Consider the following 23,930-nt stretch of genomic DNA (forward strand, 5'->3'; position numbering starts at 1 on the left):
TTGTCTTATCATTTTGCTTATCTTTCACACAGTTGTTAATTTTCTCTATGACAATAATTGACGCATTTTTTATTTAATATTCCATCATTAAATCTCCATTTAGGTCTGTGTCTTTTGCTTGTGCTTTTTGAATTGATTACTATTTTTAAAATTGCTTTCTGGTCTATATGGCAGTAGCTTCAGGGACTATGGCCACCTCATGATGGAGAAAAGTATTGGCTATGAACTGTAGAAAGTCACCAAACCTAGGAGCCACTACCACCTTCAGGTGATGATTTTCTTTCACGTCCATCTTCAGGCAAATCCTCTCTCATTGGACACAGTTACTGCCTCTATTGGATGTTACTAATGACTCTGGTTGCTGTTGGGATCTCTGGTGTTTCTAATGGATCATCCCAAATTGTAATCATCTGAATACTTCTATCTCATAATACTAATCCCCTATCATCATGAAAAAATAAATAGAAGTTCAAAAAGAAATAGAAATTCACAGACATGTAATGATTGGAAAAACAATAGAGCAATTTCTCCCTATTTGAGAATTCATAGCAATTATGTCTCATTTAGTGCCATCAAAAAAATGACTGAAAAACTGGCTTCCTCTGTCCTTTCTTCTTCCTCCCTCCCTCTCTGCTTTTGTCATTCCCTCTCTCTCTCCCTCCCTCTCTCTCTCTCCTTTTCTCTTTCCTTCTCTCCTTTCCTTCTTCCTTCCCTTCCTCCTATCCTTTCTCCATTCCTTCCTTCCCTTTTTCCCTTTGTTCCTTCGTTCCTTCCCTCGCTCCCTTCCTCTCTCCCGTTTTCTCTCCCTCCCTTCCTTGTTTTTTTGCTTTCTTCCCTCTCTTCTTTTTGCATTCTTTTTCTCCTCTGTTAAGTGGTTAGTTCAAAATCTAACCTGCTTCTGTCATCTAACTTCTTTCGTTTTTTAGGGTTTTTTTTCCTCTGTATCTTTTTAAAGAAGAATTTCTTTGCTTTCTTTTCTTTATGAATTCTCTTACCTTTCTGTCTCTTCTGAACTTCTATTTTCCCCATTGTGGTCTACATTTACTCATCACTTTCACTTTCTCCTTTCTGTAATCCCTCTTCTTGCTTAGAAATTTAAAGGAATTATCAGCCCTTTGGTGTTAGCCTATGGACTTTGTGCCACTTCTTATTCTGAAATTTTGTCTGAGAATACTTTGATTTACTTTTGTGTCTGTGTTGAGGGGTGTTGTGTCATTTAGTCCATTCTCTTCTGCTTTTCTACCGTCACTTCTCTTATTTCTCTGAATTCTAGACCTTTGTGTACTTTCAAAATCTTTTTCTTGCTCTCTTTTGTTTAGTCTTATAGGTCAATGTCTTTTCCTGTTTTTAAATAAAATAATTTCTAACAGATAGAATAATGCATTTTATTACTTTTTTGATGGATATTATAGTTATTTACATATTTTGTGTTTCTGTCATTTAGGTTATTTGCAAGTTAGTCTGTGTATAGATTTTTGCTTTTTGTTTTTTTTTTTAAATTGGAATGCTTTAAATATCTTTATTTTTGTAGAAAATGCATACATTTTGGTAATAATTAGGTTCAGATATATATCTGAGATACATACATATGAAATGGTATGTCATTTTGGATTGCATGTTTAGCACTTTTGTTTTTTAGAATATTTTATTCCATTTTTTTTCTGTAATTTCTAGTGGATATAGAAAAGTCTTGTACCACAGAATTTTCTTCATATTTAAGGGTCTATATCTAATTGCTTATAGAATTTGATAGTATTGGAATTGTTAAATTTAAATACTACATATCTTGGATTTTGAAGTATAGGGCTTTTCCAGAGATGACCTTTGAATTTTTAAAAATTGGTATTTTATTTTCTAAATTCAGAAGTTCTGGAAATTTTTGTTTTATTTCCTGTAATTTAGTGTACAAGGTTGTTTTCTTTTAATCTGTCATGTTCTTCTGGGAGAACTATGAGTCTTAAGTAGTCTTTATCCATCTTCTCTTTGAAGTAAATAGCTTTGGCTTAAATAAAGATCATATATTCTATTAACATTGCTGTCTTTTACATCTCTTCTGTTAAATTTTCATCCACTTTCATATTTTTGTATTTCAAATCCACGGATTCTTTTTTTTTGTTGTTTTTTTGAAGAAACTCATCACAGAGAATTCAGGTGTTGGGTGTGTGTGTGTGTGTGTGTGTGAGAGAGAGAGAGAGAGATTTGGCTAATTATTTCTGTTTTGAGAGCTGTATATTCACGACAACAACAATATAATATTACAATCAAAGTGACTCTTTCCAACAATGAGATGATTGAGGACAATTCCAATGATCTTGTGATGAAAAGAGCCATCTTCATCCAGAGACAGGACTGTGGGAACTGAATGTGGATCACAGCATAACATTCTCACTCTTTTTGTTGCTGTTTGCTTGCATTTTGTTTTCTTATTCATTTTCTTTCCTTTCTAATCTGATTTTTCTTACGCAGCAAAATAATTGTATAAATGTTTACATATATTGGATTTAACATTTATTTTAACATGTATAACATATATTGGATTGCTTGCCATCTAGGGAAGGGGGTGAGGGAAAGGACGGGAAAATTTGGAACACAAAGCTATGCAAGGATCAATGTTGAAAAATTATCCATCTATATGTTTTGAAAATAAAAAGCTTTAATGAATTTTTTTTTAAAGAGAGTTGTACATTCAAATAATTCCTTAATTCATCTTTTATGGATTTCCTTTCTCTTTTGAATCATGTTAGAATTTCTTATTTTGTCTCACAATTTCTTAGCAATCCATAGTTCTATATTTCTTCAGATTTTATTTTACTTTCCTTTGTCTTATAGTATTTGTTTTTTTTTTTTTTAAAGGCTTTGTACTCTTTTTGAGGGCATAGTACTATCCTTCCTTCAAATTTTAGGGTCCTCTCTTAATTTATCTGCCTGTGCTCTAGGTTTTTAATTGAATTTTCTTCCCAATAAAATCTTTCATGCTTTAGCTTTCCCCCACCTACATCACAAACCTTCTGACTTATTCTCTTTTATGGGTATACTTCGAGAGGCAGACTACAAAACTGTCTTAGTTTCCTATCATATTGGATGAAATTTTTATTTCTCTATCCTCATTATTTTCACTTTTTGGGGGTATGACTGCCCCCAACTGTGCTTCAGTCCTCTTTTCTTCAAGCTCAGTGTGGCCTCATATCCCAGTTACCCTTGGCTTTCATCTCTGATTTGGCTGGATCAAAGTCAGTCTTTCCCTCTCCCTTCTCTCCTCCCACTGGTAAAATATAGGGAAGATGTGTTGGATAGTCTCTGCAGTCATAAGATTTCCTAAATTAGAGTTCACCCAAGAGGAAGGCAGCTGGCTCTCTCCCCCAATATAGCTGGCCCAAATCAGTGTCTGCCTTTCAGGGTGGAGAGTGCATATGTTGAACAGATTCTGTAAAGCAGAAGAATGCCATGTCTGTCCCAAACACAAATCTGTGAGATGATTTGCGTACCCTTGCTCAGAAGTGACTTATTTAAGGTCATGTAGATAACAAATGGTATAGCTGTGATATTAATTCAGGCTCCCTAAATCCAATATTGTTTCTATTATACCGTGCATTGGAATATAGTGAGATAGCATTTGGGATACAGAATGTATTAGGGTGTTGAGTCCATATGCAGCAATAATTTAATATGCCCAATTATTGCAAACCAATTATTTAATCTCCAGGAAAATCTCTTTTTGAAGTTTGTATCTTTAATCTGGGATGGACATTTTTTCCTAGTTTGATGATGTTATTTCAGTACAATTGATTTCCTTTTTATTTTTATATTAATTTCCTATGTATTTTATATTACTTAATTTAAATTAAATATTAATTAATTAGTTAACTCAAAATATTACTTTAAAAAAGAGTCCATATGCTTCCTCAGACTGCCAAAGGGGTTCATAACACAAAAAAAATGTTAAGAATCCCTTATTGTAGGGGTTCCAGAATGTCTGGAATCTGGCAGACACAGAGAAATACTAGATTTAATGAATACATTATGGTTCCCCATTGGTTCACATTAGTCTTGGTGCCAAATACAGAACTGAAATTAGTCAATCAACAAACAACATTTATTAAATGCCTATTATATACCAGGCATTATGCTAAGTATTGGATTTACAAAGATAGAAACCAAATAGATTCTGTCCTCAAGGAGCTTATATTCCATCTTGGAAGCCAATATATCAGGGGCAACAAGATCAGATCCATGTTTTAGGAAAAGTATTTTATGGATATTGAATGTAAATGAACATATGCTATGTTCATTTTTCTTTTCTTTTTCTTCTGGTTTTTTTTTTTCTCTTATGGTTTTTCCCTTTTATTTTCCTCTCTGATTTTTCTCTCCCAACATGATTCATAAAGAAATATATATTTAAAAAATTAATGTACATGCATAACCAGGAAAAAAAAACAAATTAAAAAATCATTTTGGCAGCTATATACAGAACAGAATGGGAAAGATGAACCAGAGATCCTAATTAAAAGACTATTGGAATAGCCCAGGCAGGAAGCAATGAGGCAGGGCCAACTAGGTGGTGCAGTGGATAAAGCACAAGCCCTGAAGTCAGGAGGACGTGAGTTCAAATCCAACCTACACTTCCTAGCTGAGTGACCTTGGGCAAGTCACTTAACCCCAATTGCCTCAGCAAAGAAAAGAAAAAAGAAAGAAAGAAAAGAAATGAGGCAGTAGTTTATATGAAGAAAAAAGGATGAATATGAAAGCTGTGGAAGTAGAATCAATAAGTTTTGGAAACTGATCAGATAAATACGGTAAAGAAGAGTAAGGAGTTGAACAGGACACTGAGGTTATAAACCCAGATGACTAGAAAGATGGTCATATCCTTGGCAGAAATAAATTCAAAAGTAGTGTGGTTTTGGGGAAAAGATAAGTTTTGTCTTGAAAAAATTAAGTTTGAGATAGTTAATATAAGTCTGACTTATATACTTATAATTTAAGAAGGAAGCTAAGGCTGGGCATATGAATCTGGGAAACAAAACATGGCCATAATCTATGTCTGTAAATTTTCATATGGCAAATTAGGGCTTTAAAACAGCTGATGGTACACAAAGAATTTAGTCTTATTAGAAGAAATATGTGGTCAAAAAAGTCCCCTGCTGAACTTTCCTCTTCCTTGTCAGAACATCAATGGAAAAAAAGATTCTCTCTTGAGAATGTATGTAGTTGTTATGTAGTTGTGTTGTTATGTAGTATGTAGTACAGTTATGTAGATATACTAGCGAATGTGTTACAGAAAGGACACTATTAGTATTCAGGAGACTTGAGTTAGAATCCCAGTTCTGACACTGGTTACTTGGGTGACTTTGGGCATTTAAATCCTCCTCAGAGAGGGGGAATGTCCTCATTTGTAAAATGAAATAAGAACTTTTTAATTTTTGGAGCATCATTTGCTGTATATTGTTGTTATTAATCTTGAGTTTATGAAGAAGTTGTGTGTTGGATATAGAACTGAACTTGCAATTAGGCTGACCTGCATCCAAACCTGGCTCTAACACTTTACCAGCTGCAGGTCTATGGAATAGTAAATTAATCTCTCTGACACTTAGTTTCCTCATTTGTAAAGTAGAGATATTTACATAAACACTTTAAGAGTTACAAAATGATTTTTAAAAATCATAAAATTTAGAGTATATATTTATTATTTATCTCCAAAAATTTTTCTTCATTAAATAGGAAGTTAGAGACATGAGTAACAATTTTTACCCCTTAGGCAAGTAGTACTAGCCTGGAGGTACAACCGAGGGGATGAGGAGATGCCCGGTTAAAAGTTACTGATAACCTGGGGTGAGAGGTGGAAATAGGAAGGCATAAACTTCCCATTTTTCTATTCTTGTAGTTTCCAATTTTAATTATTATTCTAACTAGATGTTAATTTCTATCTTTTTTTTTAAAGTTGCTGAGGTATCACCCTGAGGGCCCAGGCCTTAAAGCATGCTCAGATTTATCCTTCTTGTTACTTTTACAAATGTTGATATTCTTTGTCTGGTTCCAGTCCAATCAGTGGAGCCATGGTGGGCTTTCTTTGAAACATGAGGGATTGGAAGGCTAGTGCTGTATATTGATGAAGAGCCTTCTGGTAGGTTGATGTGCTAAAAAGACTGATGGCTTACAGATAGCTGAAATAGAACAGATTAAGCAAATTAAGTAATATGTGGGGGAAAAGGGAAGCAATTTTCATAGCCATCAGTCCTTCTAGCTCGTTAGCCAATCAAAAGATTATTTATCATCACAAAATCATTCATAGTCAGAACTGGTTGGAATCAGATGAGGAATATCTACAAATGAAGGTTATGCATGAGCATGCTCTAAGAAATAGATTCTCATGCAGATTGAAATTTTTTTTAAAACGTTATTTTTCTTGAGGGTTTTTTTGGTCCATGTTTTCTTTCATAACATGACTATTATAGAAATGTTTTTCATGACAATTGCTTGCATTCTCAATGGAGGGCTATGGGTGGGAAGGAAGGAAGATAAAGAACCCGGAAGTCAAAATTTTAAAAATGAATGTTAAAAAATGTTTTTACATATAATAAAATAACTAAATAAATTTTTTAAAGACATAAAAAACCCCAAACTACCAAAATAATGATGACAACCATAAGAGTACTAATAACATTTTTCACATATAAGAAGTAAACAGCTTGACCTTTCCCTTAAAATTGGCTTTTAATATTTATTTTGTATTTCTCCTGATGTTAAATTTTTTTATTAATTCTGCAGTCTTTTTCTTAAATATATGAAAGTCTTTTCATTCTAAGTGTTGATTTTTTTTTTAAAAGGAAGGAAGGAAGAAAGGAAAGAAAGAAATAGCCCTTCATTGGTCAGTCCTCCCATTATAACAGTATCATATATTAATATCTGGAAAGGAATCTTAGAGAGTGTGTTGATTTAAAAAAAAAAAAAACAAGAAAGGAAGAAGAAGGAAGAAAGGCAGAAAGGAAAAGGAAAGAAAGAAAGAAAGAAAGAAAGAAAGAAAGAAAGAAAGAAAGAAAGAAAGAAAGAAAGAAAGAAAGAAAGAAAGAAAGAAAGAAAGAAAGAAAGAAAGAAAGAAAGAGTAAGTCTCTTCAGCCTTCTCCCCTTTGATGAGGTGCAAATGATGAGGTTAGTGGTAGTGAAAAGGTGTGAGAATTAGGATGGGAAATCCCCTCTGGTGGGAGGCATGGGTCCTATGTGAAAAGAATTAAAAAACTTGAAATCTGTGTGGAAGACAGACATCTTAGTGAGTAAAAAAAAGGTCCTGTTAGGAAGATAACAAAGGTTAACACTTTTGCCAATAGGCAAAAGTCCTGGTAAGGCAGCTTGCCAAGAAGAGAGCTTCCTTGGCAAGAATAATCCTATTTAGGACTTCTGCAAAGATTTGGGGTTCAAAGTTGTTTTTTATTTGCCATCTGAGGCTTGGGCTTCAATTCAAAATTGAATGACTTTCACTCAATTATTGACAATGCTTCAGGCCTAGATCTCCAATTGAAAAGAGATTATTTATCTTGGGAGTTTGAACTTCTCAATAGGACTATCAGTCTGAGATCTCCAAGTGAATAAATTCACTTAACTGGGTGTTGTCTGGGAAAGGTATGCTTTTCCCAGGGGATAGCTTGAGACCCAGAATCACTCTTCTTTTACAGATTAAAGGGGACACAGTTTCAGGGTCCCCCTCACACAATTTACATCACCTTCAGGATATTTCCTAACTTATTCCTTTTTTTCCCTGAACCCTGTGACTCCCTCATATACCTGACTGTTTGTTTTTCATATTTAAATATTTCCCTTGGTTTCTAAGTATAGTTGTCTCCATCTTGTCTCACCCATTAGAATGTAAGTTCTTTAAGGACAAAGACTACCCTTTTGCCATTCTTTGTGTCTCCAGCACTTGGCACAGTGCTTGACTTTAGTTGCCTTAATCCCAATGATTTTTTTACACATTAGAAAACTGAGGTTCAGAGAGTTTAAGTGCCTTGCCCACACTGACCTTGCTAATAAGTGTCAGAGGCACAATTTGAACCTGGGCCTTTTAAGTCAAATATTCTTTCCCTTATGGTGGTCAATTGCCTCCTAAATTTTGCACCCTTCTGCGAAGACCTGCCTTGTTGCAGTTCCTATAAATCAATGTCTCATTTTTGCCAATGTTTATATAAGAGAATGGTTTTAGGAAAGGGGGAGTGTGGGAGGTGATTATTCTAGATTGTAAATTAATGGGTTCTGGGATTTAGTTAAGTATAGAGGTCTCCTTCTTTAAGTGAGATCTCTGTGAATAGCTTGCTTTGACTCTTACTGTAATCGGTTAGAAGCAGCACAAAGTAGTTTGGTAGTTTAAAACAGTGGAATCTGGGAAATATCTTGCATATAAAGCCATCTATTTTCCTAAAGAAAATATTGGGGAGTGGGCATTGAACCCCCAAATATTTTGGAATTTAGGGTGGTGTCCCAAAAGAATTTATAGGCTCAGACCATTTCTAAATCAAGAGACAAAGATTTTATTGTTATGCCATTGAGTGGCAGGCTAAGTTCTAAAAGGGAATTTAAGTAATTAACAAGGGGAAAGACTTGACTTAAGTTCCATTAACTTGCCAGTAATAAGGGGGAAGATGCCATTAATAAGGGGAAGACACCATAACAATGTGGAAGACTGTTAAAACAGGCTAAGTTCCTAATAAACTAACCACTGTGATACTTAGTAAATGGACCAAGTGTGAAAGAAGTTGGCAAAGAAGTGGGATACCAGTAGAGTCTTTTATAAGATAAAAATAACCTTGGGGTTTGACATCATAACTTGGCTTGCTTCTAAGAGTAGCTTGGACTGTAATTCAGGCTCTTTCCTGTGACCTTCACAGATCCCAAAGACCTGGGGTCTTTCTGTTGAGGTCTTATTCACCCCATCAAAACCATTCCTTTTCAAGAAACCTCATTTTCGTCAGAATTTAGAGACATCAACATGGATAATGTAAAGAAACAAGGAATAGAGTTCATCTGGGATCTTTCCTATTCCTCAGACAGAGCCAAATTAATCCATAGACCAGTCACATGCTTAGGGGACCACAAAGTTAGTAAAATTGCCTGTGGGAGAATTTTCCCTTTTTTTTTTTTGACTTTGGTGATAGGAAATGGAAACCCAAACAGTAGCCTTAAAATCTAGAACTACTCACCAAAAACACCAGATGGAAAAAGCAGGGACAGACCACTGAGGATCTTAGTGTGGTGTCGCAGACATCTTCAGAGTTGATGTCAGGGATAAATTGCAATATTCATTCACAAGAGATAGGGCTGGGAGAAAAATCCTAGAGGAGAGCACAAAAAAATATCTTATTTCTTCTTTCCCGAAAGAAACTTCTGGCAATTTTTTAGGAAGAAGGGAATATTTATTGGATCATTTTGTGTGTAGAGAGGAGGAGAAGGGGAGGGGAAATAGCAGGAGGCAGGAAAGGGGTACAGTATGATTGGAGTCAGGGTCTTGGGTTTGATTTTTGTTGTTGTTATTGTTATCAATCTACTGCTCTGGAAATCCAAGTCATCCCCATGATATTTCAGTCATAAAGCTGAAAGCCTTAAATGATAATACTAAGTAACAGGTGTTGGGGTGGAGGAGGAGACAGTGACAGATGGGGACTAAACACAGGTCCTGGCACTTTACAGGCATTTGGGAGTGCCAAATGGCCTGTTGCCTTATTTCTGGCCCTAAACTTCTCTTGATTCTCTTCCCTCCTTTCCCCCTAATTAGCTGTTCTGTATCTCTCTCTCTAATAATGAGGATAATAATGTTTAAATATCATCATGTACCAGATCTTGTGCACAGCACTTTACAATATATTAATTTATAATATAATTTACTTTTGTATATATTTGATATTTACTAATATTTGGACACATTATATTCCCCGCAAAAATGTAAGTTCCTTTGGGGCTGGAAATGTTTCAATTTTCTCTTTGTGTTCCCTCTGCTTTGTGCAGTGTCTGACATATAGTAAGTGCTTAATACAAGTTTGATGATTTCTTTCAAATTCATATCTCCTTAGGATTTAGAACTTACAAAAATAAGCAATTCACTGAATATCCTTGTATTGTGCATATTTTTAATTTCAGAAAAGTTAACTAGACAAGAGTAGTTTATTCTTTCCTTTGTAAGGAGACTATGGAATAACCTCAGGCAGAACTTCTTAAACTTTTTCCATTCGTGACTTCTTTTGGCCTAAGAAATTTTTATATGACCCTGAGGTAAATAGATATATCCAATAAATATACAAATCAAACATGTACTGATAATAAATCATAATTTCACAACTCCCACATTCCGATATGCTATCAGTTAGGGTGGAGACCTACAGTTTAAGAAGCTTTGGTAGCCCTACATAGCCCTTCAGTGAATTAACTTTATAACCTTGATAGTAGAGTTTCTCCCTTCATCAGGATGTATTGATAGGGAATGGGAAATATGTGTGGTATCCTGAACAACCATATCTATTTGATAAAATATCTTAACTTTGTCAGTTTAAAGGAAAGACACTGAATCTGTGCCCATACCTTTTCCAGCTCCTGAAAGGAAAGGAACTGAAACTGTTTACAGTGAAATCAGAAAGGCTGGTAAGTTGGCTAGTCCACAGTGGAGGTGGACAGGGAGGTTTGAGGAAGTGGGCTGGGCTTGGGTGGATGGGGAAAGAGGAGGGGTGAGTTTCAGGAGACAGGTGAAAAGCTCTGAAGAGGAGGGGAATTCATATTTTTTCCTATGTATGCTACCAATCCCTTTTCTCTCTGACCAGATAAGAAAACCAGATGTCCTAAGGAGGGGGTGGAGGGAAAGTGACTCTACAATTCAATTCAACAAGCATTTATTAAGCAGCTATTATGTGTCAGGTGGTGTGCCAGAGGTACAAACCAAAAATTAAATGGTTCCTGCCATCAAGAGTGTAGCTTCTACTGAGGAGAAGCAACATGAACATAGATAGTGTTATATAAACAGTATTTCTGTCATACACACATATGCACACACATTGTAATTTCCTAGGGAAGGTCACACGTCTAAGATGAAGGCTTGTTTATTAACAAATGAAGGCAATTTACAGAGGGTACAATGGAAGAAGAAGGTAGAGTGGAAGAGAGATGGATGGGATTGAGGGAGTGATGATGACTGGTAGCCAGGAAAGAGAGCTACAACCTAGTCTAAAACACAAAATCACAGATATTGTGAGGAGGACACTGGGTATTTGATTATCATAACCTTTCACCAGTAGAAAAGACAATATATTTTTGGTTATCAGTCGCACTGTGCAAGAGGTAGAAAAAACAGATTTGGCATTCCCCATTTTATAGGACAGATGATGAATGAATAAATGAAAAACATTTATCGAATACTTATTGTGTGCTAAGCATAGTATTAAATGCTAGGGGTGTTAATACAAAAGAAAGGCAGTTCTTGACTTCCAGGAGCTTAATTCTGGTGGGAGAAACAACATATAAGGGGGAGTAGTAACCAGAAAAGAATTATGGTTTGGGAAGTCATGGATGCAGTCCATTATCAGGGAAAGCTGAACCCAATAAGTTAGCTTCTCCTAGGCATGACCTTTGAATGGGCTTTAAGGTTCACCCTTAAAGAATGATGCAACATGGGGCAGCTAGGTGGTACAGTGGCTAGAGCACCAGCTCAAATCTGGTCTCAGATACTTAACACTTCCTAGCTGTGTGACCCTGGACAAGTCACTTAACCCCAATTGCCTCAGGGGGAAAAAAAAAGAATGGTGCAACAATAGCAGCATGCTAAGGCAGGGACCCATGGAGTTCTGGAGACTTTCTGGCCAGCTCCAATAAAAAGCTTTTTTGGGTTTATGCCCTAAGAGCTCTTCAGTTTGGACTTAATGGCCATTCATGCCAATAGCCCTCTCTTTTCATCTCTTCTTCCTCATTTGCATAATTTGATCACTTGTGTCTCATCTGCTTGTGTCTCTCCATCTCCTTGCCAGTGCTATTCCCAAAACTTAGGACAAGTTTTCTTCATTCAAAAAAGCCATAATTGCCAAATGCCAATAACTTTCTCCTGAGAGAATATGTTAACAGACTTTTCCCTCTCAGAATATTTATTAACAATATCCAATTCTTTTCAAAATATCTGTTAATTGACTCTTCTCAGAAAATACATTATTTCTCTGCAAAACATAATTGTGATCACTGTCCAAATTACCTCACAGAATGGAGTAGAACTCTGGTTACCACAAGTAATTTGCCTTGTAGGGGAATTTTTATCTCCAGCTAAGGAATCAGGAGTGATCAAACTAATGGAAAGTTTAGAGAATCATCACTCCCCTCAAAACAGATGAAGATAGCAGCACTAGAATAAGGGAAATGACTTTTCCAGGAAAATCCAGATTAATGGCAGAACTGAGAAGGGAAACCAGGTCTCTTGATTCCTAGACCAGTACCCACTCCATTCCATCAGTCTGAACATCAGAGAATCTCAGAGTTGGAAGAGATCTTAGGAATTATCAAATCTAATCTTATTTGGAAAATATTTCTTTCTACAACATTACAAGCAAGTGATAGTCTGATCTATTCTTGAAGAATCACAGCCAATTTTACTTTTTGGACAGTTCTAATAGGAATAGGGCAACGAAGTGGCACAATGCATAAAGTGCTGGCCCTGGTGTCAGGAGGACATTAGTTCTGTCAGGAGGACATGAACTGTGAGACCTAGGCACATCACTTAATTTTCTGTGCTTCAAATGTAAAATGATCTAGAAAAGGAAAGGGCAAACCACTCTAGTATCTTTGGCAAGAAACCCCCATGTGAGGTCACAGAAAGTTATATAGAACTGAAATAATTCAACAATAAAAATAGACAGGATGCTTTTCCTTAGATCAATGCTACATATACATCCATATCTCCTTGAAGAACAGACTTGAACAGAACAAGTTTATCTTTCATGTGAAAGATACTTCAAATACTTAAAGATTGTTGTCATGTTTCCCCAAAGTCATCTCTCTTCTAGTTTAAACACATCCATTTCTTTTAACTTATCCTTTTTGCATGCTAAATACTTGTGGAAAACATGAGAAAGAGCCAAGATTTCATCAGTCTGTAGAGATGCCAAAGAGAGATTTCTCTCCATGAAACTAACAAACTAAATATGATTTTGTAGATAAATCTAAGGGAGTTGCTTGATGATCATGTAGTTTAGTAAATATCAGAAATATCTTAACCCAATTTGAGTCTTTTTGACTCCTGACTTAACCTTCTATCTACTATGACATTCTATCTTTTCTATAGAATATGATATTGTATAAAGTATTATTCATTGTATATTATAATAAAAGGAAATAGGTATCAGCCTTGGTTCTGCTACTTAATACTAGTGAGCAAATCTAACTTCTCTGGGTTTATTTTTCCTTGTAAAATATTTGTAATATATTTGAAGTTTGTACTACATGTACTCTTAGGATCTTTGTAGCTCTGTATTTTGCAATCCTGAGAATAGAAACTTGAGTGTTCCCAAGAAACATAGAGTCCAAAGGTTAACAATATTTACCATAGCTTATTGGACTTATTCCTCTTCCTTCAGACAGAACTATAACAACTCTCAAGTTGGATTAATGGATATCTATCTATATTTGAAATGTACCTATAAAAGAAAATGGCACAATAACCTTTGTTAAGCTCTTTTCATGACACGGAATTATTCTTTTGAAGCCATAAAGTTATTTTCCCTTGCCTAACTTGAATCTATTTGCATAATCCTGTTATGGCATCCCATGGCTAGTCACCATCAAAGGGAAACTGAACCAAAAGAACTCTTTTTAAAGGAAGAGATTTTAACTTCTCTTCTTCTAACAGAACCTAGGAATTCTTTCTCAGAATCGTGTTTTCAAGTGCATAAAATAAAATGCACAGAGTTGCAAAGAAAGTCAATCATATGGAAATATTAATATCCAAAAAAATTTTAAGTTTATGGACTCCATATTAAGAACTCCAACTCCTTTTAAATATATATTTTTATTTGATTAAAATTTTTCCAATTATATTTTTAAACACTTTAAATATTGATTTAAAAATTTTTAAGTTCCAAATTCTTTTCCTTCATTCCCTATCCCTTGAGAAGACAAGTAATATATCAATTATATATGTGGTCATGCAAAACACTTTTCTATATTATAAAAGAAAGCATGCCCCCAGAAAAATATAAGAAAAACAAAGTGAAGAAAGTATGCTTCAATCTGCACTGAGTTCATGAGAATTTCCATTCTAATAGAAAAAAAGGAGATCTAAGTTTTAACCTTGAGTTCTGCCACTAATAAGCCAGAATACTTTTTACTTAGGCCCTACAGGTTCACTTTTCAAGTTCTCAATTTTGTTTTTGTCTTCTTTAATTCATCTAGATAGCTAGAAATGTTTAAAATACATAGATCATTTTGTTCTCAGTAACTGGTGGGACTCACATACTATTAGTATTCTGACTGTAAGAGGCTTGTATAGGAAGACCTGAGTTTGAGTCCTATGTTATTTACTAGTTAGCTTTTTTTCCTCTTATTGCTGAGATCCTCAGTTTCTTTTGTGAAACAGGGATAATGACAAGTACACAGAATTCTTGGACAAATCAAGTAAAACAGTATATGTGAAAGCCATATTTAGCCTTAAAGCACCATATAAATGTTTATTACTAGTATCCATATTATATTCCTGTAATCCTAATGTTGAAATGCACTTCAGAAGTCCAACCTAATCTGATGCATAAATGTTCTTTGACTCCCCAGGCAGCTACTTTCCTTCTACTTGTACATCTCTAGTATCAAGTGACTCTGTAAAATCTTTGAACAAGTTTAACTGCTAGTTCTTTTTATGTACTAAACTGATGCTGAACTGAACATTTCCCTCAGATATCTATAGTGTCTAGAAAATACTCTTCTCTTTGCCACTTATGAGCCTCCCTACAAACAGTTAGCAGTAACAAAAGTCCATGTGTTTCCCTCTGTAGAAGGGAGGGACACTAGGCAGAATAGTTATTACTGAGCAATTCTGCTCCTGCCCAGCAAATATTTGTGCCACTTACTGGCTGCCCTAGTTAGGTATTTATTAAAGGAGAGAGCACAGTATTAGGCAGTGGTTCCCAATCTTTTCAAATAGAACAACCCATTCCTCCTATTCCCCTTTACCTTAAGAACAAAGGGATTTCTCTCTCTTCTCTTTATGCCCTTTACTGTCTTCTGGATGGCAAAGGAGCTTCTTGTTCTCCATGTTATCAGTCATGAGTTTAGTTGTTTGTTCTTGAAGAGGACCATGATATAGGGCAAGTGATTTCATGACATGCAAGTGAATTAAGGTCACCTGCTTCACTTTCCCCTCCAGAGCCATCTACATCCAGTGGCCAGGGATAGATAGGTAACTGGAGATGGTCCTGGATGCAGTGAGAGACCTTGGCTTTTTACACTAAGGTCTTTAACAGGTATTAGTTTGATTGAGGCAATACTTAATCGATGATTAAGATTAGGCAAGAAATGAGACAGAGAATGGTTTCTTTTAGAGTGTGTGTGTGTGTCTGTGTGTACATGTATATAAAAGATACTTTATTTTGGAGAAGAGGGTATGGACAAAATGAAGAGATACAATAAATACCAGGAATGTAATAAATAGATTTGGGAGAACAATATAGTTGCCCAAGAAAAGGAGTTTAGAAGAATCCATTAAAGGAATATGGCATGAGGGGAGAGTACTCCATTGATGGCAGGCAAAATCCATAGATGATTAAAAGAGTTAAGTTAGTTATAAGAAGGAGAAAACCAGCCCTACTGATGAGGTCCTGAATGAGGTCCTACCTATATCTTGAACAAAGAGAAATTGAAGAATTGATCAAACTGATCCCTGGAGCAGGCAGGAGAAAGGCACTGATAGAAATCAATTTAGCTCTGTAATCTCACCCTCTGAGAAGGTTGTCCAATCAGGTATTGGATCAGATCCAATCACCACGAGGGGATGAGATGATACCCCCAGGAGGCTTGAGGAAGTGTGAGGAGAAAGATACTGTCAAGTAGAACATCATGTTGGGTTAACCCCAAAAGGGATTCAGCAAAGTGAGTAATAGACAGATTTGTAGGAGAGATTTAACCTCAGGGGTTTGACATAACTTGGATTTCTGACTGGACACAACAAAGTGGGGCTACCCAAGACCTCCACAGAGGGTAGGACTATAAGGTTGAACTGATCCTTCTCAGTGCCCTTCCTTGCTTAGGACGTAATCTTATCAGTGCTTCAGTCTCTGTCTGCCCACCTATTTAGTCTAGACCTCCACATATACACATATATGTACGTATGTATGTATACATAGACATGTGTATGTTTGTAAGTACATATATTATGTATGTATACCTATATAAATAAATAAGGAGGTTTGTGTGTGTCTGTCTGTCCGAAAGGGGAAGACTTTCAGGGTTTCTGGTCAAAACTGAGTGTAGTAAGCCTCTTTTGGAAGCAGGGAATGGGTGGGGTCTTTATAATGGCAACTGGGGTTACAAGCATTCCTGCTGTCGCCTCTTGTGTTCAAGGATATTCATAAATCAAGTATTTTTGGCTTCCTTATTGTCAGCACTAGTGTTCAGGGATTTCGTTCTTAAATGAGATTTGTAACATTCCCCACTCCTCCCCCCCCCCCCCCCCCCCCCCCGCCCACCCTGCCTCCAACTGTCCCATTAAATCCTAAAGAGACAGTGCCTTGAGAGAAAAACTGTGAAGTAGTTAGTTTGTCTTTAGTGTTCCATTCTCCCCTTTGGGTACCCTTTTCCTCCCCACCCTCCTCCAATCAGTAATACTTCCTGCCCCCACCTCCATTTCCTGCTGCCCTTACCACTCTCTAAACCGTTCTCAGGAAAGAATCCAACAAACTCCCTGACACGGAAATATAAGTGACTCACAAGGTTTCATACTTTGTTGGTCTCAGAGGGATTAGCATTTCAATAAAAGGCAAACCTGGAGGGAACTTAAGAGATCACCCAGGCCAAGCCCTTTGTTTTATAGATAAGGAAAAATATACAAAGAGAAAACCCAAAGTCCCAATTCTGGATTCCATGTCTCTTCTATTATCTCTATCTGGTCCTCTAGAGCAGATCACTGCCAGAGAGATAGATCTGTATTGTTATAAGCAAGCCTGCAAATCCTTGTTTGCATTAAGACTTGTCATTTTGTTATTAATATATTTTCGGAGTTAGCAGATATAGTATTAACTACAATGCTCTGTGTACCTGGTACTGATGTGGCTGATGATGGTAGGCAACAGAGGTTGGGGTCTGGTCCTGTGAAGAATTCACAATGGCCATTCTCTTTGGCAAAAGGCAGGTTTATTTAAGAGAGGTTACAGACAAAATAAAAGGTACAATAGACACCAGGAGCAGTGAATATGAAATAGAATTGGGAGAGCATATGAAAACAACTTCTTTTGTGGAACTTATAATTACCCAGTAGAAAGGGCTAAATCCTGAAAGGAACTTAACACCCCAACAGAGTTAACTATCTGTAAGGAGGAGAAGAGGGGTTGAGAAACATAGTAAGGTTAGGAGAGAGACCACTTGGTATGGAGGAGGATAAAGGGAAAGACACCACGAGGCAGTGTGTGGTGGTGAACTGACCCAAAGAAGGGCAGTTAGAAGGGCATGGGCCATAATGTAGATTTTAAAGGGAAAATTTACTTCAGAGGCATGACTGGGATTTCTGACAGGACATAGCAAGGTGAGGCTGTCCAAGGCCCCTACAGAAGGTGGGCCTCAGGGTTTTGATATAACTTGGATTTTTGATTGGACAACCTTCTCAGAGGGTGAGATTACAGAGCTAAATTGATTTCTATCAGTGCCTTTCTCCTGCCTGCTCCAGGGATCAGTTTGATCAATTCTTCAATTTCTCTTTGTTCAAGATATAGGTAGGACCTCATTCAGGACCTCATCAGTAGGGCTGGTTTGTCTGAGAAATTTTTTGATGATAAGAAAATGTCACTTGAAAGGCTTGTTGACCACTAATCTATGTAATTCTGTCTTCATTAATGTCAAAAGAGTGACTGCATAACTATGAAATTCTAGGCATAATACACCTTATGGATGGAGCAGGTTTATTTTCCTCTCTTCTCCATACTCTCAAAATTTTACAGCATCAGCTATTCTGCTTCCTATTAGACCCTGGAGTTTTCTGAATCCCTGAGTCTAGAATGGTGCCTCTCAGGAGAAGTTCCTCCAATTCTCTATTCATTAAACAACGAGAATTTATCCAGTCTTGTTTACAAAGAGAATCTTCTCTCAGCTGCTACTTGTAATGAAGGCCACAACTACTATCTATTCATTGCCTTTGGTTTCTTTTAACAGAGCAATAACAACAACAAAAAAATTACCCTAAAATGTCAACTCTCCTCTTACTTGGTAAATGTCAAGTCTGGGAGACTATCCTCTGGGGATTTTCCCCCTTAAATTTAATTTCCTGCTTTATCTATCCCCCCCTTTTTTTTTTAAGTTGAAATCTTTCTTCTCTTCCTCCCTTTTTTCCCTTCCCACAAAGGCTTGGCAAAAAAATGTTTCCTTTTGGCCTGTTGAGAGTTAAGTGAGATTAAAACCTCCTTGAGTGGCTGGCTGCCATTTTGGTCTGCCAATTCCCTCCTCCTCTTTAAGGAAGACTATTTCCCTCCTAAAGCTTTGACCTACAGATAATAACATCCCGTTTAAAAAAAACAAAAAAACAAAATAAAAAAAAAAACCCTCCACCCTGCTTCTCACCAGAGTCTTTCAGGTTGTTATTTGAAATAGGCTTTATTAGTGCTGTCATTTCTTTTCTAAAGATGAAACCAACTTCCTCCTTCCTCCTTCCCCCCTCTTTTCTAAATTGGAATTTTACATTTGCCATCAGTTTAAATGAAAAAGTTCAACTGGGTGGCCCTTTAGAGATAAGAGAAGTAATCTGGCTCAAGTGTACTATCAAGGGCTTTTGCTCCTACATCCCTTGAAGCTTTCCATAAAGTATTCTTTAAGACCACCAAGCAAGGTTGGAAGTGCTGGCATATTTATCTCTCATTTTGTGATAAGAAAAGTGAAGCCAAAGAAGAAAATGACTTGCCTAGAATCACATAGCCAGAAAGTAAGATTTAAATTTAGATCCCTTGATTTTGAATCTAGGGCTCTTACTGCCTTTAAAACAGGTTTATAACCCAGAGTCTATGAACTGTGGATAGATTTTAGAGAGTTCATGAAGTTCTATAGGGGAAAAAAAAATTGCATCTAATTTTTGTTAATCTCTAATTGAAATTTAGCATTTCCTGGAACGATTTAACAATTTTATTCCAGATGCAGTCTGTAGACTACATCAGACTGTCAGAAGACTCCTTGACACAAAAGGGGTTAGGACTCTGCTCTATATGAAAGGAAGAGAGTCTGATTTCTATTTTTCATTCCCATTTTTTTCTCTTTTCTCCAAATTATTAAAAAAAAAAAAAGAAACAAGATCATTTTGATGTCAAGGATTGGAGTTAGCAGCAAGGAGGGCTGATGTTTAATAGCTGAGAAGGTAAAGAAGAAAGGAAGGAGGAAGAGGGCAGCAGAATGCAGCCAGGGAGAGTAGTTATACCAGGAGCAATTGGTAGAGCAGGACCCTGGTCCTAATTGCTTTTTATTTTATTGACTGTCAGGAACCAGGGCTGGTAGAGGCAGCCAGTTCTGGTTTGATCTGGAAAGTGTAGGTTCTTGTTTCTAGCTGTATGTTTGGAGGGAGGAAGAGGAAAAATTTTGGCACCAAGAAAAGGGTGGAAGAAACCATTTGGGGGACTATTGTTTAAGGAAATTCTGCTTGAAGGACTGGAAGGAAATAGAGAATGGTCCCACTGGACCCAGCAGCCACAGAGTGACAGAGTGGAGAGAGGTTTGAGAGATGGGACACAACAGCAAGGCAATTCTGGTCCTCCTGGAGGGACCCTGGATGAACCCTATCCATGGCTGTTCACTGCTCCAAGCTCAATGTAATAATTCCTTTGTTGTCTGTAGTTGTCTGGTAGCCTACATGTCCACCGCTGCTCCCTCCAACGCAAGAAGCTGGGTACAAGCTTCTACCAGCCCTGGCCCAGAGCCTAGGGCAAAATCTTATATTTGGAAGCATAGATAACATTAAATGATCTCTAAGATCCAATGTTCTCTGATAATTGTGTAACATTCTTTTGCATTTGGATGTTGCTTACCTCCCCACAGGCAAGAGAGGGGAAGACTCTCCTCAGTGATGGATAATAAGGCAAAAAATGAAGGTTTAGAAAACAGAATATCAGGAAGTCCAAACCAGGGTTCAGAGGAGGACCAAGTCAACCTTCCTCTTTCTTTAGTGGGCTCTCTTTGTAAAACCCTGTACTAAGTAGCATATTAGGGAGCAAAGAAGAGTAAGGGTTGTATTTAAAGGACTCAGAGAATTTGAATGTCATTTTACATTTACTCATGGGGTCTAAATCAGTCATTTAGTATTTATGAGGTTCAGTTTTCTCATGTTTATAAAATCTCTTCCTGTTCTCAATGTATGATCTGGGATGATCTCAGGCAATAGTTGGACCACTTTCCACCTAAGTGACCTTAAACCTGGAAAAAGTTAATTCTCCTCCCCTCTCAGTTTGCTCATCTGTAAATTGTGGAGGTTGAACTATATCAGGGATCCTTAATCTTTTTTTTTTTTTTTTTTAAATATCATGGAGCTCTTTGGAGTCTAGTGAAATCTTTGGACCCCTATTTAAGATAATATTTTAATCATTAAAATAATTGAAGGAAGCTAGTCAAATCAGGACTTGAGAAGGAGAAAGAAAAGGAGACAAGCATTTATTTATTTAATTTCTACTTAGTAATATTTTTTCCCAATTACATGTAAAAATAATTTTCAACGTTTTTGTGAGTTTTTTTTTGTTGTTCCAAATTTTCTCGTCCTTCTCAATACAGCAAGCAATCTGATATGGGATATATATGTGCAATCATGAAACAAACATTTATTAAGCACCTACTATTAGGGCAGCTAGGTGGGTAAGTAGATAGCGCACCTGGCCTGGAGTCAGAAGGCCTGAGTTCAAATGTAGCCTCAGACGTCAGTTGTGTGACACTGGGCAAGAAAACCTCAAATGGGTTCACAAAGAATTGGACACAACTGAAATGGTCAAGCAATAAGTATTGTGCCAGACATTGTGCTAAGCACTTTACAGATGTTGTATTTGATTCTCACAACAGTTCTGGAAGGTAGATGCTTTTATCACCCCCCTTTTACAGATGAGGAAACAGAGGCAGACAAAAATTAAGTTATTTGTCCAGGGTCACACAGCTCTAATAAACATTTGAGACTTGGATTTGAACTTAAGTTTTCCTGACAATAAGCTTTGTTATCTATTTGAAAGAGCTTCCCTAAAATAAGTTTTTAAAATGAATAAAATAAAATATACAAGACTACAATAAAACTAATCTTTTTTGAAAATTAGGTATCAAAATTAAAAAAAAAGTCAGGGACCCCTAAACTAGATGACTTCTAAGGTCCCCTTTGACATTAAGTCATTTGGGTTTTTTCAGTCCTTTTCCTCTGTCATTTAATTTTTCAGTTCACCTGCTCCCCTAGTCCAGGGAGTTTTAGTGTTGGTTATTTTGGGAAACATCTTAACAACACATTGTTCTGATTGTTCTAGTTGCTTTGGCCTTTTTCTAAGTAAAAAAGGAAAAGTGTTCTCTGGAGATAAGCAATTAAACCTCAAGTAATCTGGCCCAAGAGCAAACCACAAACTCTAGCCCAGGAGTAGAAGTAGGACAAATGGCCCAGAGAGAAGAAGGATCTGAGCATCGTTTGCCTGAAAGAAGATGAAGGCTGATGCTGTTGTACTGTATATAGAGAAGAGCTGGAGATAACTATCTTATTCTGCTTTGCTTTCAGACTCTTAGCCTTCTAGTAGAATGTAAGCTCCCTGAGGGTAGGCACTATTCTGAATGACATTCAAATCCTCTGAGTTCTTTAAAATACATGTATTTTTATGTCCAGTTCAAGGCATAGACTCAGTCAATCAATAGGCATTCATTGAGTACTTATTGTATATACCCAGACATTGTGTTGAACACCTAAGATACAAGGAAAGATTAAACTAGTTTACATTTGACAATATGAAAATAACTGGGTAAGTGCAAGACATATAAAGATAGAAAATAATCTCAGAAGGGAGGCATTTACTGTTGGGAAGAGCAGAAAAGATGTCTGCAGAAGATGGGAGCTAAACTGAGTCTTGAAGGAAGCTGGTGAGGAGGGAAAGCATCGCAGGCATGGGGGATATAGATGGCCAATGCAAAGACACAGAGACAGGAGCAGACTTTCCAAGTGAAGAAGTAACAGGTTGTAGAAGAATGGTTGCAAATGTGAAGAATTCACAACAGGCATTATCATAATCAAAGACTGCCCTTTATTGATATGAAAAGGCAAAATTTAAAATGATTTTAGCAATGGGCTGTGAGTGAAGTGGGATTTTTAAAGGTCAGAGGGAAAATGGTGAGAGGAAATAAGGGCAGGATATAGAGTTAGGGAGGAGTTGGGGATTAAATTTGAGAGTAGCTGCATGAGCTACACCCAAAGAAAGAACACTGGGAAACGAATGTGAACTATCTGCATTTTTGTTTTTCTTCCCGGGTTATTTATACCTTCTGAATCCAATTCTCCCTATGCAACAAGAGAACTGTTCGGTTCTGCAAACATATATTGTATCTAGGATATACTGCAACATATCCAACATATAAAGGACTGCTTGCCATCTAGGGGAGGGGGTGGAGGGAGGGAGGGAAAAAAAAATCGGAACAGAAACGAGTGTCAATATAAAGTAATTATTAAATAAAAATTAAATAAATAAAAAAATTTTTTTAAAAATTAAAAAAAAAAAAGAGAGAGAGTAGCTGCATGAAGAGACAGCTGGGAGACAGTTGAGTATGTCTTTGGATATACTAAAAAGACAGTCCTAGAATTTGACCTCCTTTTGTGTGTGACAATGAGATCAAGAGGGATTCATTTAAAATTCTCAACACTATGGGAGGAAAAGCAAATAGGCCAGTGTAGAATGAATGTACAGAAGGTGTAGAGGAAATAAAGTGTAAGAAGGCTAGAAATTAGGGAAAGGCTTGGTTGCGAAGAACTTTAAATACTATTTTTATTGAGTGGGAAGATGACATGTTCAAACCTGCCTTTTAGGAAAATCACTTTGGTAGTGAAATGAAGGATGGATTAAAGTGGGAAGATATATGAGATCAATTAGAATAATATTTCACTCCAGGTGAGAAGTGACAACCAGCTGAATTAGAGTGATGGTTGCATGCTTTGACAGATTTAACAGAAGAGGCCTTAGGTGAAAGATACTGTACAATTAGAAATAATAAGATTTGGAAGTAGATTGGGATTAGTGTGAGGAGTTGAGGATAAATCAGGTTTCAGAGTTATTAGGAAGATGGATGGTGATGCCCTGGACAGAAGTTCAGAAGAAGAGAAGTTTTTTATGAGAGGAGGAGTTTGTGATATTCAAAAACTGTCCAAAAAGTAGTTGGTGATGCAGAAATGAAGCCAAGGAGAGAGAATAGGACAAATGTGTAGATTAGGGTATTAACTACATAGAGATAATTAATAAGTGCATGATTATGCACTTATTAAATAGCTTGGTCTTGGTGCAAAGGCTTTGAGCTGGTGAGGATCCCTTGTCACCCATAAAAGATGCTTCAAAAGCATCAAAAAGATAGCCACAACAACAACAACAAGTGACATTTGTATTGCACTTTAAATATTTGCTAGTTGCTTAACAAAATTGTATCATTTAAGAGAGAATGAAGAGGTCTCTCTAGACATAGCTATGGCATCTTAACAATCTTTTTTTCTTTCAAATTTTAAACATTTTTGTTTATAGTTTAGAATTCCAAATTGTATC

At 36.6% G+C, this 23,930-nt stretch overlaps 1 protein-coding gene across 4 annotated transcripts in view; it reads left to right on the top strand.

Moving 5' to 3' along the window:
- Window positions 1-23,930, top strand: part of PECAM1 (platelet and endothelial cell adhesion molecule 1) — a 101,737-nt gene that overhangs the window by 59,543 nt on the left and 18,264 nt on the right. For 2 of the 4 annotated variants that reach the window (XM_051995292.1, XM_051995291.1), the window contains exon 14: window positions 10,564-10,614. The exons of the other annotated variants lie outside the window; for them this stretch is intronic. In XM_051995292.1, the coding sequence (XP_051851252.1) occupies window positions 10,564-10,614 (51 nt within the window). The remainder of the gene's footprint in view (window positions 1-10,563; window positions 10,615-23,930) is intronic. 4 annotated transcript variants of the gene reach the window in all.

This window comes from Antechinus flavipes, chromosome 4 (genome assembly GCF_016432865.1).
Source record: "Antechinus flavipes isolate AdamAnt ecotype Samford, QLD, Australia chromosome 4, AdamAnt_v2, whole genome shotgun sequence".
NCBI lineage: Eukaryota > Metazoa > Chordata > Mammalia > Dasyuromorphia > Dasyuridae > Antechinus > Antechinus flavipes.